This window comes from Enoplosus armatus, chromosome 13 (assembly GCF_043641665.1).
Source record: "Enoplosus armatus isolate fEnoArm2 chromosome 13, fEnoArm2.hap1, whole genome shotgun sequence".
NCBI classification, from domain to species: Eukaryota; Metazoa; Chordata; class Actinopteri; order Centrarchiformes; family Enoplosidae; genus Enoplosus; species Enoplosus armatus.
The window spans coordinates 13,986,927-14,002,821 of NC_092192.1; the positions used below are offsets into that span (position 1 = coordinate 13,986,927).

Here is a 15,895-nt window from a genome sequence, read left to right on the forward strand (position 1 = left end):
TCAGCCCAGTCATACACACAAAGACGAGGAGGACCCACAGGCGCTCAGACTCTCTCAGCTTAGTTAGCATACTCTGCTGTGGAGCGGCTGTCTACATCCCACTGTGAGTACTTCAGCGTATTCTACCCTTCTCTTACAACTCCCTTCGGTTTTGTATCACTTACTTTCTCTGTTCACCCCCCCCCCCTTCTCCTGGGCTTCCTTCTCTGCACCCTACAATGTGTTTAGTAGACACCAATCTGTATTACACCAGTGTGATAGTTCTCAGTCTGAGACAAGCTTCCTTTCCCTCCAAGTGCTGCTTATGTGGAAGCCATTGTTTAACTACCCACTGTGATTGGAGGAGTCCAATTTCAATCCCCTTGAGAAATCGGCTCATGCTGTCCTGGGCTATGACCCTGTTTTTTTTTTTTCTCTTACAACCAGAAACTGACCATGTTAAAATGGAGCCGCTATCTCATGGGAGTTTGGGGGAGAAAGGAACATGGGTTTGGGAAGGGATGTGTGGTGAGGAGGGGGAGGAGGGAGGTTGGCCACTGATGACAGAAGCAGTCCCATTCCTTTGGAATCTCCTCCCATTCTGGGCTGCGGTCTTTCTGTCAGTTTAGAAACAGGGTTTGGGCTCTTCCGTATTCATGAAGGGAGGTACAAGATAACCAGCTGAAACATAATAGAAGAAAATACGTTTCTGAATGTGACAAAGGTGGGATCGAGAAATATATTGCAACTTTGAGGAAAAATGAAGAATTTATAGGGCACAACATAATCTTCCAAATGTTCCAAGTGTTCTCTGTTTTTTTTCTTGTAGATTGTTCCAATGATGACCTCCAAAGTCAAAGGAAACTGACATCTGAGTAGGGTGGGGGAGCTGTCAGCACAACACAGAAAGGAAACCAAATTTTGTGAGTGTATGTATGCGGTTGTACAGTATGTACAAAAATGTGTGAGGATGAGCATGCACCTTGATTCATGAAGAGAAGTTTGTGTGTAAATAAGAGGAGCTGTAGCATAAAGAAGCTGTGAAAGTCTTCTTCTAACGACATGAGACTATAAACCAATACTGTCCACCTCAAGAAGCTGCTGGCCAAAGACAGCTGACAGCGCCTCCTCCTCCCTCTGACGGTTTGGCCAGGTGGTACCAAGTCAACCCACCATGCTGCAGCAGATTTTAAAGGACATGTACATCGACCCTGATGTGCTGGATGCTCTTAACGAGGACCAGAAAAAGACTCTGTTCCTGAAAATGCGCCAGGAGCAGGTACGGCGCTGGAAAGAGCGAGAGGAGAAACTAGAGAGAGAAGGGGGGGACGCTGAGTGCAAGCGAACAAAGCCAAAAAAAGGTAACCAAACCAACCCATCACCACCACCTCACCTTTGTTCACTTTTCTTCTTCCTGTTTATCGAGTGCAACAGGGTGCAGCTTCAAGTTTTTCAAACATACTGACCATCAATCTCTTAAACAAAGCCTTTGACAGAAAACCATCTGTTCCCCCTTTTAAGGATGACATTCTGAACCCTTTTTGTCAAGATGTTTGCATAGTGTGTTGTTAATCACCTGATAGAGAGTTACAAAGCTTGAGAAGTGCACTGCAGAAGCATGTGTGCAGTGGTTGTGACAAACATCCTGTGCTGCTGCAGCTCGTGTTCACCGCCATCTCAACAGCTGTTTCCCAAGGCAGGCACAGCGTTTACCTGAAGTCCACTTGGCAAGTTTAAAGTTTCCTAAAATACGAACTTGGGCTAACAAACACCAGCTGCTCCACATTAATGTGCCTGTGATGTTGTAGACTTGCGAGAGGGTACAGAGACAGAAACCAAAGACCATTTATACTTCACTAACATGGAGTTCTATTTATGTCTGAAGTCCTAAACAATTACAGCAGATTGATGATGTTGGTGAATTAATGTTAGCATTACACTCACAGATGATGTTAACATTTACACAAGCAAAGTAGATGTCACGGTAAAATAATATTCACCCTGAAACGAGTGTATTATAAGAGGCATATATTAATAGCGTTTCCTGATAGATATTTCCATAATGGTGAATGTGAAGTATGAGGCAGACACACACATGTTTTTCTGTCAGGCTCTCACTTAGATAATTTTGACTGTGGGCCTTCGAGCGACAGAGAAGAATATTCACTGGGTCAGAGATGTCAGACATGTCACTGGATAGGCGGCAGATGAAAACATCGGCATGATAGACATGAGATGACGAGAAAAGAAATGCACAGGCAACGCGAAAGGTAAATGGGTTTTTCAGGAACTGGCTTCTGCTCAAAAGCGACAGTTGGAGTCAACAGTATACATGCAGCAATCCAACAAAACAAAACAACCAGAAAGTCAGGAGGCCGCAAGTCCTCCTGAAACTGGTTTGACGCATGCTACAGAATCTTGCCTGTCTGCATTCTCTCTTAAGTCGTAGCAAGTCCCAGTATGAGAAATGTATGGTGTAATGACTCTGACATAACAAATTGCTCTATTTTTATATTCCAAAGAAGGACTCCTAGACGGTAAAGCTAGCAAAACTACAGACGTTTGGAAGGATACAGCAACTGCTGGAAAGCTTCTTGAATATGACTTAAAGCCAATTAACAGCACACTGCAGTTGGTGCATTAACTCTGATTGACATAGTAATGTGATCGGTCTTGTCTTGGCTAATAACAAAGCACTTTCTATCAACTGTGGTGCAGAGTGAGAGGACAGACCTCTTTCTATCTCTTAATGACCAATGCAGCTGTTCTCAGGAGGCTGGACGGAGACTGCAGGCTGAGATCACATGGTCACAACTCTTCCCCACACAGGCTGCTCGTCTGTAGTGCAGAGGAAATGGTGGATAGTTTGTGTTTCTGTGTTAAGAACTCACTTCCTGAGTCAAGACTCAATCCTTCAAACAATTGGCAGGGGGTGAAAACAGGAAGTATGCAGGAAATGTATGTGTTTGAAAAACAAAGAGAGAGTTAGATTTTTTCTGGATGGCCTTGTGGGAGAGCTCACATGCTAAGTTTGTTTTTATGCATTGAATGAAGCCGCGTCTCTCTCACGGCTGCTTTCTTTCAGCATTTAGCCCTTACTGATCATGGGACCTTTGCTGTGGTTAGGCTGCCTTTATGGCAATAAGTGTTTAAGTACTCTACATGCTGGTGTGTTTGTGTGCATGTGTTTATGTTATAGGCAGACTGGTGACATTCACATGAGGCTGAGATGGCTCAACTTTTTTTCAGATTAGCAACCTTAGTCTTGTTCTTCAGATATGAAAAACCGTCTCCTCTCACTTTAGAAACATTATTCCGTTCACTTTGACAAGGCAGTGCACCACATTATTGTAAGTGACATTTGTGTTTTAACTCTCCCTATTACAGTACAACTTATGCAACACATTAAAACCCTATACAACAATTATCTCACCTGCTCCTGACAGTTGTATTGTGGTTTGTAGCTGTCAGTTTGCACTAATAGATGGTTTACCAAGGTATGGCCTGGCTGCTGTGTTTTCGTAGTCATCCTGGTATGCCCTGCTAGAATGCGATCCACAAGGCAGGCTGGCAAAACCAGTTCGCCATGAAAATATGTTATCCTGTTTTCAACCCTACAAGCTCTCACCCTCTGAGCCCACGTGAGCTGGTTTATCTCCATAAAGTGACTTTTGTATGCTCCCAAATCTGGTCACAAGGCCGTGACGTTATGTTGTGAAAGCGTCTGTGTCCTGTTGTGCTTGTATGCTTATGAGGACTCAATGTCCTCACAAAGATAGATAGATAAGGAGAAGCCAAGTGAGAGTGTAAGGCGAGATCTCATTTGATGATATTTTAGGGTTAGAAACTGGCATTGGGTTTAAGGTAGGAATTAAAAGATGGTTTCATGTAAGAAATAGTTCAGATTAGGGAATGAAAACAGTAAATGGAAGGCTCTCACAAGCATATGTCTACAAAACGAGGACAGGGTATTCCCCCATCAGCTCGATATGAGGGTCCTGTCCCATACATTTGTGGTTTGCTGCTTTGGGCCCACCAGCTGTTGCTCCTGTCAGTCTAAACCAAAACAGCAGCCTCAGTTTATCAGATACACTTGTGATAAGTTGAATTCAGAATGAGCAGCTCTACAACTGATTATCTGAGAGATCTGAAATACTTATCAATACAGTATTTCAAAATAGTTGTTGACTATGACTGAAAAGGACACATATTACATCAAAAATCTTTCTATTGTTGAGTGTGATTTCGATGCATAATTTACACGTATAAACATATTCAAACTTTAACTCAGTGTTTCAATAGCCAAGTAACTCATATTTTATGTGTGTGTGTGTGTGTGTGTGTGTGTGTGTGTGTTTCCTCCAGCCAACAGTAAGAATGTGAGCTGGCTGCTCGGCCGGGATGGAGATGTGGCGGTCCTTGTGATCGGAGAGGTGGATGAGCTGAGCTCCAAATTCATCTGCTCAGGAATTGGAGAAAAGAAGGCGGCGAGTCTTCAGAACAATACACAGTAATACACCTTTGTAATAGATTCGATTACAGGCAGTGAACAATATGTAACACGTATGTTGTTTACAGAGTGCAATTTGAGAGGTTTCTGTTGTAAACTGTATTCTGATTTTATTATGTTAGTATTATTATATATATTATATTATTATATATTATATATATAGTATATATAAAAAGATGTGACATGCTCTAATTGTGTTTTGCAGCCATCAAACTATCTTGAAGAGCAGAAAAACAACAGAACCTGTCCGGACAGAGAGAGCGAACCTCCCTCCTAAAACACAACCTGGAATCTCACTGAATTTAAAGGTGTGTAGCTGAAATCAAATCATGTTGTCTGTCATAGTGATTCTCAAGACGAGAAACAAAGATGATTTAGAGGATGATGAAAAACAGATTACAGACTCCTGTTTCTGGGGGTTTTTCTTCATGTGAAATGACTCGCTCCTGGCCTCTTTATTATTTGATCAAACAAAACAAACTGATACAGAAAAACCATCATTTGACTGAACTATTAACCACTCTGTATATGAACATAAACATATAAAAAGATTGACAGAAATAAAAGAGATTGAGATTGAGAATCACTGCTCTGTCAGACCAACTTATTCTGAAGTGCTATAATACCCTTTTGTCCTTTAATCTTTGCTTTTTGACTGCTTTCTTTGCCTCATTCCCTCACTTCAACACAAACATAACACTCCCATCACTTCATTTTCACTTCTTTTACCTGCCTTGCAGTTTGTGAAAACTATCAATTAGGCATTTGAGCACATCTGCTTAAAATCAGTCCTCATTAAATGTGTAACCCTATTCATTTTGTGTCACATTAAGCACTCTCTGTGGATAATTTCCAGGGTGTGTGCACTTGGCGGTGTGTGTGAGCTGTTGATTTTAGGAGTTGGTGGTGGTGGTGGTGGGGGGGGGTCTCCTTTTTTCACGCTATCTTTAAAAAGAGATTTGCTGCGTTGTCATGGCAACCTTGCACACACTGAGCCAGAGCGAGCCGGGGCGGACGGTCTCATCTGGCCTGACCACGATGGTTCTCTGAGCTGAAGCTGCACGCTGCTCACTCAGTGGAAACACGAGCATCTCCAGCCAGCCTCTGGCTTTCCTGCAGTCACAATACCACACCCACTGTGCAGATATGCTTTTCAGTTTTGTTTTGTTTTTTAATATGATTATCTCTTTCAACTCGTGCTCTGTTTTTCCCCGCTCATTCCAAGTACTGAACTGACTCACTGTTAAGGAGGATGACGTGTCCCCTCTTGTATCATCTAACATGGCACTGTCTCTCCCAACAGGGGAAATCTGAGGAGACGAGCACTTCACCCCCTCTGCCGGTGAGTTGGAGCAACTGCCTGCTACAATAATTGAGCTATGTGCTCTCGGGTTGCATCATGGCCTGTAACGCTCATGTAATGTCTTTGTTGAACCCACAGGTGTCAGTGAGTGAGCGTTTATCACCTCCAGCAGCAGAAAAGGTATTTGTGAATGTGAGAAAGTAATTGAAGGTTTTTATTTATAGTTCCTGTAAATCCAGTTTTAGCTTTTTTAAAAATATTTTTGCTGCTCTTAGTGTATATTCTAGATGGTTTATAAAGCAGAGAACAGTTTGTTTTCTAGTGTCATCTGCACTGAACCACACAGCTTTTAAAACACACAGTATAGACATCCACTCTTCAGCTCTTTGAAATGTGGCTTTAGAGTGCCTGCGTGTCTTTGCATGGCAGTTCCACCCTCAGTGAGTGAGTAACAGGAAATGGTGGTTAGGCCAGCTGTCCCCTCACTCCCAGCCTCTCTGCAGATCATCTTTCTCCCAGAATTCTCCCTCTCTGTGCTCCCCGCTCGTCTGAGCTGCCGCACCCCTCGCAGCTCTCTCTCCGGGGAACAGCTGAACTGAACTGTCCTCCCACTGGCTCCATCATCGCTCCAGCCTTGGGTTGTCTGGGGAGTGTATGCTCTCTATCTCCCCTCGCTTTCTTTCTCTTTATGTGTTGCTTGTGTGTGTGTGTGTGTGTGTGTGTGTGTGTGTGTGTGTGCAGGTGACACGCGTCGCAAGAACAGCTGAATCACAGAGGCAAGGCAGGATTTCTGGACTGCCCTAGAACAGATGGTTGATGAACTTGATCAGGGAATTAAAACGCCAGAGATAGAGAATGCGTCAGTCGCAGATGGATGGGATTTGTGGGATAGTCTCCTGAGGTTTGGGCTCGTGAGCTCTCCTCTGTTCTCTGTTTTTCCCTCCTCTTTGCCACAGAAGGAAGTGTCTCTCCCTCACTTCTTATATCTATACCAAACTCTCTATATTACAGGCCCCAACACATCTCTGGCCAACCCATGCTGATGTGGCAATGAACATCCACACCTTAGGAGGTTTGGCCGGTCTGACAGCCAGGAAATCACAGCCTAAGCTAGCCTTCCCCTCTTACAAGATTCATTATTTTGTTGAAAGTCTCTTTTTTGGAATGATTTGTGTCTGGAAACAGGAAGGGGCAGGTTTTGGTGCTGCAGATGTAGAAGTGGCTGTTGCTAGCGCCGCTGCAGGTTTTCTCCAGTTGATTTAGAGGGGGAAGGAGTCAGCCTGAGAGAGGACCAGAGAGTGAGATTGTTGATTAAGAAGGCGTGAGATCAGGAAGGAAGATTAGCGAGGCAGCTTGATTTCCAAGTCACCTTATAATTTTCTCTCCACACATCCTTAAACTCTTAATCAACGGTCATAGTTCTGTGTGTTTCATTATGGTGCAGTGTAGTCACTGGAGAACTGTAATTTGGTGAATCATTTATCCAATGATTTAATCAAACATGACAGTAATTCCACTGTATGTGAATTAGCTGTCAACACTGATCGCACTCCTCCGTCCGCTTTTGTCACTCTTCCCTCCACAGCCCGAGTTGAAGTCAGTCAGTGCGACTGAGGAGAAGTCAGCTCCCCAGCCCTCCATCTGCTCCAGGCCTCCCATGAGAGCTAGCCCTGTCAATGTGAGACCAGCTTCTGCAAATGCAGCACCAGGCTCTATCAACACGAGACCCGGCCTTGCAAATATGAGGCTGGCCGCCGCCGCCGTCGCCACCGCCGCCACGCCATCAGCTTCCCCCAGCAGCACTGTCAAAATAGACTCTGGAACAACATCACCCATCAGAGTTGGCCTGCGCTCACAGGAACCTCAGAAGCCCCAGGAATCGCAGGGTGGGAAAGGTGAGCATAGCATCATGGGTAAGGACACATAATGGGTCTGACACATCAAAATGTATTATTTTAGGTATGTTTATACAATTTTTCTCTATATCCATTAAATGACCCGATATTTTTTTCCAGACCCCACAGTCTTTCACTTGCTGAATAATAAAGAGAAATACATAAACAGCAATATTAATGATGGCTGCTGTCATCATGGATAAACATAGCCAATAGAGACATCCCTGGAACTGGGATATCCATGAATCTTTTTTCTTTTAGTTAAATGTTACATATGGACACAGATGTACGTTGAATATCAAGTCCACAATAATGCAACTAGCTTACATCACAAACACGACAAGCCACTGAGCAGTTCAAAGAGGGCCCCTCTCCACTGCTTCTTCTCTGAGAGCCAGCCATTAGAACTGAGCAGAACCAGTCTGACCAAAGTTCATACTAGTTATGTTTCCCAGCGCTGCAGCAAAGAAGAAGGATCTATTTCCTCAAACCTAATGTGCTCGCCAAACAGTACCTCAGCCCGCTGGAATCTTTATGGACTGGCAGAGCTTAAAGAGGCCATGCCTAAAGGGGAGAAAAGCTTGTGTGACTGGCATTTGTGTCTTGGTACCACATCGTTCCCACACACCTGCTTGTTTGCTAGCTTCTGTACTGTCATAGGTGCATGTCAGCGGTGAAACTGCCAATAAACACTGTAGATTGACTGAGGTGCATGGTTATTTAACAATATCTGATGGATATCTAGAGGATGGACAGATATAAGATGGAACATTACAGGATTTTTGATTTAATGTGGGTTGGAATCAGCAACAGGAAACCTTCAAAACTTCATGGTCAAACAAAGAATTTCCATAAATCGGAGATTCAGCAGCATGTGAAAATAAGGGTATGTGTCTTGATGGATTGCACACATTGTTTACAGCACATGAGAGTTTAACCATTTGATCTATATTGGGATTTTTGTTGGCCTTACACTATGTCGTCTGTGCTATTTGGCAGCTTTTTCCATCATTGAACCGGTGAGAACAGGTAGCTTTGCAATGCATAAAGGCATGAGGGGAGAGTGGTGGCAAAAGTAGCTGATTAACTGCACCCCTTACAGGCTTTACATTTAAGTGAAGCGGGATGCTGTATCTGTCTTTTTGTTTCTCTCATTGTGTCTGTTATATGCTCTGTGCTACTTGTGTATCTCTGTCTTTGTTCATACAGATGTTCATTGTGTGTAGATGGTTGTTTTCAGGCTTTCTCTCTATAATATTAGTGTCACTGGGTCTTACAGTGTGTTGTGCAGATTGCTTCCTATTTGAATCTGGTTCGAATTATCATTGTGATTCCTAGACTTCCCAGTGTGAACACAGCACCCAATTTCATGAATCGACCAAACACTCATTCACCATACAGTGACCCAGTTATGCAGAGAAATGGGAAATGCAAGGGTGAGGTTAGCACCATCCAGTGGAAAACAAGGAAACTGTAGAAAAAAAGTCCAGTTGGATAGAAAACCTCGTCTCCAGAAGGTCCCTCTGCTGGAAAAATGTTCATCCTACAGCATGTTCACGCATGGAAAACACACTGCAACACTTCCTGGAAGAGTTTTAGGAGAAGGTTAAATAGAAAGTAAGATTTCTTCATCACTATTTGAACATTTGAGTTGAACTGTCATTGTCTTTTGTGACAGACACAAAGTAAAACATAAATAGAACAACACATCACTGGTCCAGCTGCAAGAACACAGGAATGCATTTCTTATTCCTTTGAATACTGATTCAAAGAGACGGTGGCGGGGTCAATGCCATGCTTGACTACTGTACAGTAGTTTCAAATTAATGCACAATTAGATGAGATGTCAGCTTGACATTATCTGAGTCAAATTCTGTCAAAGTAGATAATTTCCTTTAGAAACAACCACCACAACAGCAAATCCCCCAACATAATGACACAATGACAGACAGTTCCTCAAGGTTGAGTGTGTGTGTGTGTGTGTGTGTGTGTGTGTGTGTGTGTGTGTGTGTGTTCTTTAGCCTGCATGTGTTCTTGCACTCATTAAAGACGGCTGAATGGGAGAAAAAAACGATTTCTGCCCCCCCCGCTCTCTCTCTCTTTAGTGTCTGGTTCATTCTGAACATTCCTGGCAGTTCATTGTAGATTTTGGAGAACGGGCAAATCTCTCTCTCCAAAAGCCAGACACTAGAGAGCTAACAAACTCTTAATAATGTCATCAAGAGCAGACAAAATCCTGGAAATATTAGTGAAATCATGTTTGCAGATATTGACTGAACTCGACTGGACTGACCATAGAAGATCATTGTCAAATATCGTTTTTTAAGGCAATTTCTGCTCCGATACCACCAAGAAATAAATCTGTTTGTGATGGCATGTAGAAAGAAGAAACCAAAAGACACAATTCCAATAAATTGCAGTTGCACAGGCATGTGTATGTGTGTGTGTGTGTGTGTGTGTGCCTTCACCCACATTCGTGGCTGGATATGAGATCAGTGGGCAATGCCTGGGCAGCGAATAAGCGACGAATGCAGGGAAAACCGAAAAGAAAGGGAAAGGAACAGCTGGCGTGGTGGGAGTTGAGGTGGACTGAATAAATGTGTCTTGACTCTGGACAGAAAATACTGACAGCGTGTCTGTCCTTGACAATGGCAGGAAGCTTGTTCCAAGGGGAGGAGAAGGCTGACTAGGATAAGGCTCATGCCTCAGCTGTTTTTCTTTTGAATGTGGGTAATGACAAGGATTCCTGCATCCTGTGAGCAGAGCCTGTGGCCCACATAACAGTTAGAAGATGAACTTCATAATCTGCTTTGGTGACATTCTTGTGTATTTACAAGCACAAGCAGAGTATAACACCTGAGAATTGAAGAAGTTGTGTAAGAGACTGGATGCCATAACAAAAAAATAGTGAATGAAAGTATCAAGTTCTGGATATTGTCAAGACGCAGTTGTCAAATGTCAGAAAAGCGAGAGTTTTTTGAGGGTTTGGGGACAGAATAAGCTTTTAATGTCATCTGAAGTTATCTACTTTATTGTTGTCTGAAAAACAGGATTCAAGATATCTTTATTATTTTACTTTTCATTAAAGAAAAAAGATCATTAGCCTACAGATGTCTTGATTACAGTCAGGTAAAAATCAGATTTGAAAAATAGAATAGTTTAAGAAATCAGTGTGAAATTATTATTTAAATAGTATTTTAAGCAGAAACAGCATTTATTTACTTACTGTATGGGAATGAGGGCGTGGAAATCAGTTTAAGCCAACCTACTTTTTAATTTAAAATCTGTAAAAACTGAAGATGAAGAGGCTAACTGACCGCTTGATGCTAAGTTATGTGTCATCTGCATAAAAATAAACGTGAGGGATGTATTATGGGTAATATTTCAGATAATAGGGGGAGCGTGTAGCATCAGTGTAAGAGTGAGTCTAGAAGTGAACCTAGAGCTGCGTGTTGTGTTTGCGTGTCAATGTGTCATATGATTTGAGCAGTGTGTTCGTGAAGTATATCAATCTCCAGCAGCTGGCGTTACGTGTTCATGTGTGTGTGTGTGTGTGTGTGTGTGTGTGTGTGTGTGTTCATGTTTATAAACCCTTCTCTGTCTGTCGGTCGGCTTTCCTCTCCTCTCTCTTCACCTTCAGAGGGAAGGACACACATTCCAGCGCTGCTTCCCGACTCTAGCCCTGGGCGACGCTCAGCCAGAGCTGATAAGTGACAGGGGCCCCAGCCCCCACACAGGAGGGCCCCCCCCCACCCACCCACCCCCACACTTGCTTACACACACACACACACACACACACACACACACACCTCCTCTCCTCCCTGCCCTTCAGTCCACTGACATGCTGCTTGGGAATTCTGCCCTCTGCCCCACTTCTGCCCCCCACCTCCTCACCCGAGCCCCTCCTTCCTCCCTTTCTGCCAGAGACGTGGAGGTCTTTAAAGAGATAGATTGGTCTTTAATTTTTGCGCTAGCCTGGTCAGTGACACTGCTTCCCGCCCCCCTCCTCTTTGTCCTCCCTGTACATTTACGAGCTGGACTGAGATGTGAGGAGTGGCGTGCGAAAGCTCAAATGGGAGATTAATCAATCTCGACGAGTGATTTAATGCAGAGATTCTCTTTCATTTTAATAGGTGTTTTCACAGGTAGCTTTAATGACTGTTTCTGCTGACGGAGCTAAGAGTGCAGCTGCTGAGGAGAGTTTCAGGCAGAAAGGCGTGGGGGTTTGAGCATTTTTTTTTGGGTGTGTTAAGGCAGTTTAGTCAGCGTACCTGTGGGAGTGTGTTAGGATTTTTGCCTCAAGAAATACTCTCAATATATATATGTATATATACTTCTTTACAACAGTCCATGCACATAACACCAATTCTCCCTCTCCTTCTCTTTCTATCTCTCTGTTTCTCTATTAAGCATTCCACTCAGACCTGCACCGAGGCTCTGAGCTCAAAAAACTCTCTGACCATGAGTGTGTATGTGCCTGTGTGTGTGTTTGTGCGTATCTGTGTGTGTGTGTGTGTGTGTGTCTGCGTGTGTGCTTGGTGCGTGCCTGAATGTGTGTCAGCCTCAATTGCTGGAGCCTATCCAAGGTTTCCGTGGTGACCACACAACACAACGAGACAATCAGAGGCAAGCCCACGCAGCGCGGCAAGAGGACATTAACACAGGAACCGCGGGTCAGGGGGCAGAGGAAGGCAGGGCAAGACAGGGGGAGAGGAAGATGAAGAGGAGGGTGGAGGGAGGTGTTAGAGCCACAGGGAGAGGAGCGAAAGGAGAGTAAACAACAATAAACAATAACACAACCTTAAAGGCTACTTTAGGTTTCTCCCTTTCATGCCTGCAAGACATCAAGAGCTTTAAAGGCTTCCTGGCCCCAGGAGTGCCTGTGGTTTTGGCTGTACCCCACCTCTGTGTGTGTGTGTGTGACTCTGTGCTATGCCTTGGTGTTAGTGAGAGATGGCTGCATGCGTGACTGAATCCATGAGCAGGAGGGCTGTGCGAAGGTGCATGTTTGTGTTTATGTGCGTGTTTGGGAGCATGCATGGACCTGAATGTAACATGAGAACGTGCGTGTGTCTTTTGAAATTCAACTGTGTTAGAAACTGTGCACGCTTGTGCATGTTTTCACTTTATTTTGTGTGTGTGTGTGTGTGTGAGCTTGTGTGCGTCTGTAGCCGTGCACGCGGGCGCTCTCACATATCTCTGTCCCCCGGGGATGACGCTAAAAATATGTGGCTCCTCAAGCCTTCTGGTGTCTGAGCAGCGTCTGTCTGCTCTCCATTGCTGTCCCTGTGGCCCTCCCTCCCCTCCGTTACTCCTGTTCCCTCCATTCCTCCCTCAATTACACCCTCTTCCAAACGCAGTACCTCAGCAAGCACATACACACACACACACACACACACACACACACCAACTACACCCAGCTGTGTCCCTACTACACTTCCACTGAGGATGACCTCTGTTCAGCCAGAGTAGGATAAAGAGAAATGGCCAGAAAAAAATGGCAGAAAAGAGTGAAGGAAAATGTAGGCGCAATATTTGGAGAGGGGAAATCATCGAGTGGTGTGGGAAGAGTAGATTCCTGCTTTTACAACAATAGCATGCATGTGTTGAATGTGTAACTCTCATTGTTTATGGTTGTTACAGATTTTCACATAGTACATCAGTTTAAACTGATTTTCACCTGGATTTTATGTTCTCATGCTTCCAAAAAGGTGTTGTGTGTCCCGCTGCAACAGGACACTGATCGCTGTAGTTTACAGTAAACAAGGTCCCCTTGTGACAAGCACAGCACAGAAAATCATCTTATAATACACAGTGAAGAGAAAAAATGAGGGAAAATGCAAATGAAGAGATGGTTATGAACTTAAAATAAAAAAATAAAAAGTTATTCTTTAAGGTCTTCTTACTGATACAGAGTGCAGCACTTTCCCTTTTTTTTATTTGTTTATATTTTTTGAAATACAGACCTAAAAATAAGGAATCAATATTAATCACCCCTCTGTACATGGCAGTCAGGCTGTCACCCATATGTTCGAGCTCTTAAGGAAATCTGACCCTCTCTTTTTGCAGATATTGGTGCATCAGAAGCGTCTCGGAGGGCTGCTGCCTCGGAGGAGGCCGGGTCATCAGGGAGCGCACCAACCTGCGCAGGGCGTGGTCGGGTGGCTCAGCTGATGAAAACCTTCAGCGCTGAAAACACTACAACCCCCACACAGACCCCCTCTCGCAGCATCAAGCCTCCTCTCCCCACCAAGCCTGGTCACTTGCGTCTAACGACCACACCTACTGTCAGGTAATCCTTACACACTGGTGCATAGACGCCGACCCATGCTTCACGTATCCCCGTGATTCAAATGAAGCCACACTAGACAATGTCAGACGCCTAATGTGGAGCCTCAGCCAGTGGGCTAACGGGATGGAGAGCTCCAAAGGTGGCTCTCAGAAATGGTAATGTCCACAATGTTGCTATCACTCCCAAAGCACAGCAATGGAAATGCTTGAATGTAATGGTTTTATTTTTGGATGCTGCAGTACTGTAAACACTCTTTATGGGAAAGAAGTTCCAAAGCAATTGATTGCGATGTATATGTATTTGCCAGGGAATTGTTGACATGTATTCACTTGTTGATGCTTTTTTTCCACTTTGTGTAACATGTGGAGAAATACACTCTCATTCTAACGTGCTGTTTTTAAGTCCAATCTACAAACCCTCTACACACAATATTGTTTACTTACCAATAACATTATTTTCAACACTTATGAGACAGTTTGCATTAGCTGCCGACACACATGTGGTTCAGGACAAAAGAGTGGGTATGGGAGGACATAATGGGGTGAAATAAGGCACAATGGGGGCCTCCTTCATCTTGCTGTGTCCTCCCTGGGACTGTCGGGTTGTTTATTTGTCACAATGCAATGTATGTTTCTTCCTGCCGCCTGGCAGGAGCCTCTCTGCGACCTGTTGTGGACCAATAACAGTGCCAAATGCCTCGTCTGTCGCTCCCAGTGGATCAAGTTAGACAGTCGCTGCCAAATAATCCAGCTCTGTGTTACTCTTCGTCAATCTTTTCAGTAATATTTTAGAGATGTGTGGTTGTACTTTCTGTTTTTAATTTTTGCATTTTTTAAATATTTCCTATAGGGAGAAAGAAATTTTGTAATGGGATATTTAACATTACTACAATGCTCACTTGTAAAATGAGAGACATTTTTTATATTTAATGTCACGCTTGTATGGTGCAATCAAAGAAACAATAAAATTGTGTAAATTGTACAGATTGTATCTAAGTCTCCTTTTTTTATTTCTGTGTCATCCTCCCACTCTGTCTCTGTTTATGTAGCTAACTTCGATCCTCATAATTAGCACAATGCAACCCACAACACTGACATGGCGCACAGTTTACAGCTGGTTCACTGAGAATATATTTTTGAATGTCCAGCCTCAGCAAGTAGACCTTCATGCTTCACCAGGACCGGTGTAAAATTTGAATTTGAATTTCAGCAGGGCTACACACATCCACCCCCACGTTTGTCATGACTGTGCTCACACATTTCTTGCTTAATTTCCAGTAATGCTCCCCAAGCTTGCAAATGAAATTGAAATGTTTGCCGATAACAAAATTTGTGAGGCATATTTTCACATTTGTATCTTTAATTTCCATTGCAGATCGTGGTTACCATGGCTAATGTGGGCAGCTGGCTAATCTGTTTAAAGAAAATCTCCACTGTAACAAATCAGCTCGCTGGGGTGAATAAAAGCACCACTCCGACATTATATAAGTTGACACACCACTCAGAGATTAATGATGAATATATGCCCTCTGCTGCTGTACAGTATCTTCATTAAGTAAGTAGTGTTTGTCTGTGATTTATCTGGCAGAATTAAGTCCATTTCATGAATGCGTTGAAGCGGGAGGAGCACCTGTGTTGTAGGACATCATGAAAAAAAGGTAGAGCCTGGTGATTTAAGATGAGTAATTATATAATTGCAAAATTATACATTTCCGGCCTGTGGCTGGTTTTTCAAAGAGAGATAAGACGGAAAGCAAGATCCATATACACACACACACACACACACAAACACACATACATGCACATGTGTACACAAAGACGTACAGAAAGACAGACTGTGGTGGTGATTCATTGCACTACAATGGCAACCATAGACCTGTAAAGCAATACACTAATAGAGAACAGGAGAGCACAGTA

The 15,895-nt window shown here is 43.6% G+C and overlaps 1 protein-coding gene across 4 annotated transcripts; it reads left to right on the forward strand.

Annotated features, from left to right (window-relative positions):
• The first annotated feature begins 22 nt into the window (after window positions 1–22).
• On the forward strand, window positions 23–14,960 carry LOC139295278 (SH2 domain-containing protein 4A). 4 transcript variants are annotated; one of them, XM_070917443.1, is made up of 9 exons: window positions 23–103; window positions 809–902; window positions 1,075–1,340; window positions 4,345–4,489; window positions 4,695–4,797; window positions 5,793–5,831; window positions 5,931–5,972; window positions 7,378–7,687; window positions 13,757–14,960. In XM_070917443.1, the coding sequence occupies exons 3-9, from the start codon at window positions 1,154–1,156 to the stop codon at window positions 13,981–13,983; spliced, it is 1,053 nt and encodes a 350-aa protein (XP_070773544.1). In that variant the 5' UTR covers window positions 23–103; window positions 809–902; window positions 1,075–1,153; the 3' UTR covers window positions 13,984–14,960. The 4 variants fall into 4 exon arrangements, with proteins under 4 accessions (XP_070773544.1, XP_070773545.1, XP_070773542.1 ...); XM_070917444.1 differs by having other exon boundaries at window positions 1,078–1,340; XM_070917441.1 differs by having other exon boundaries at window positions 809–1,340.
• Window positions 14,961–15,895: the final 935 nt, after the last annotated feature.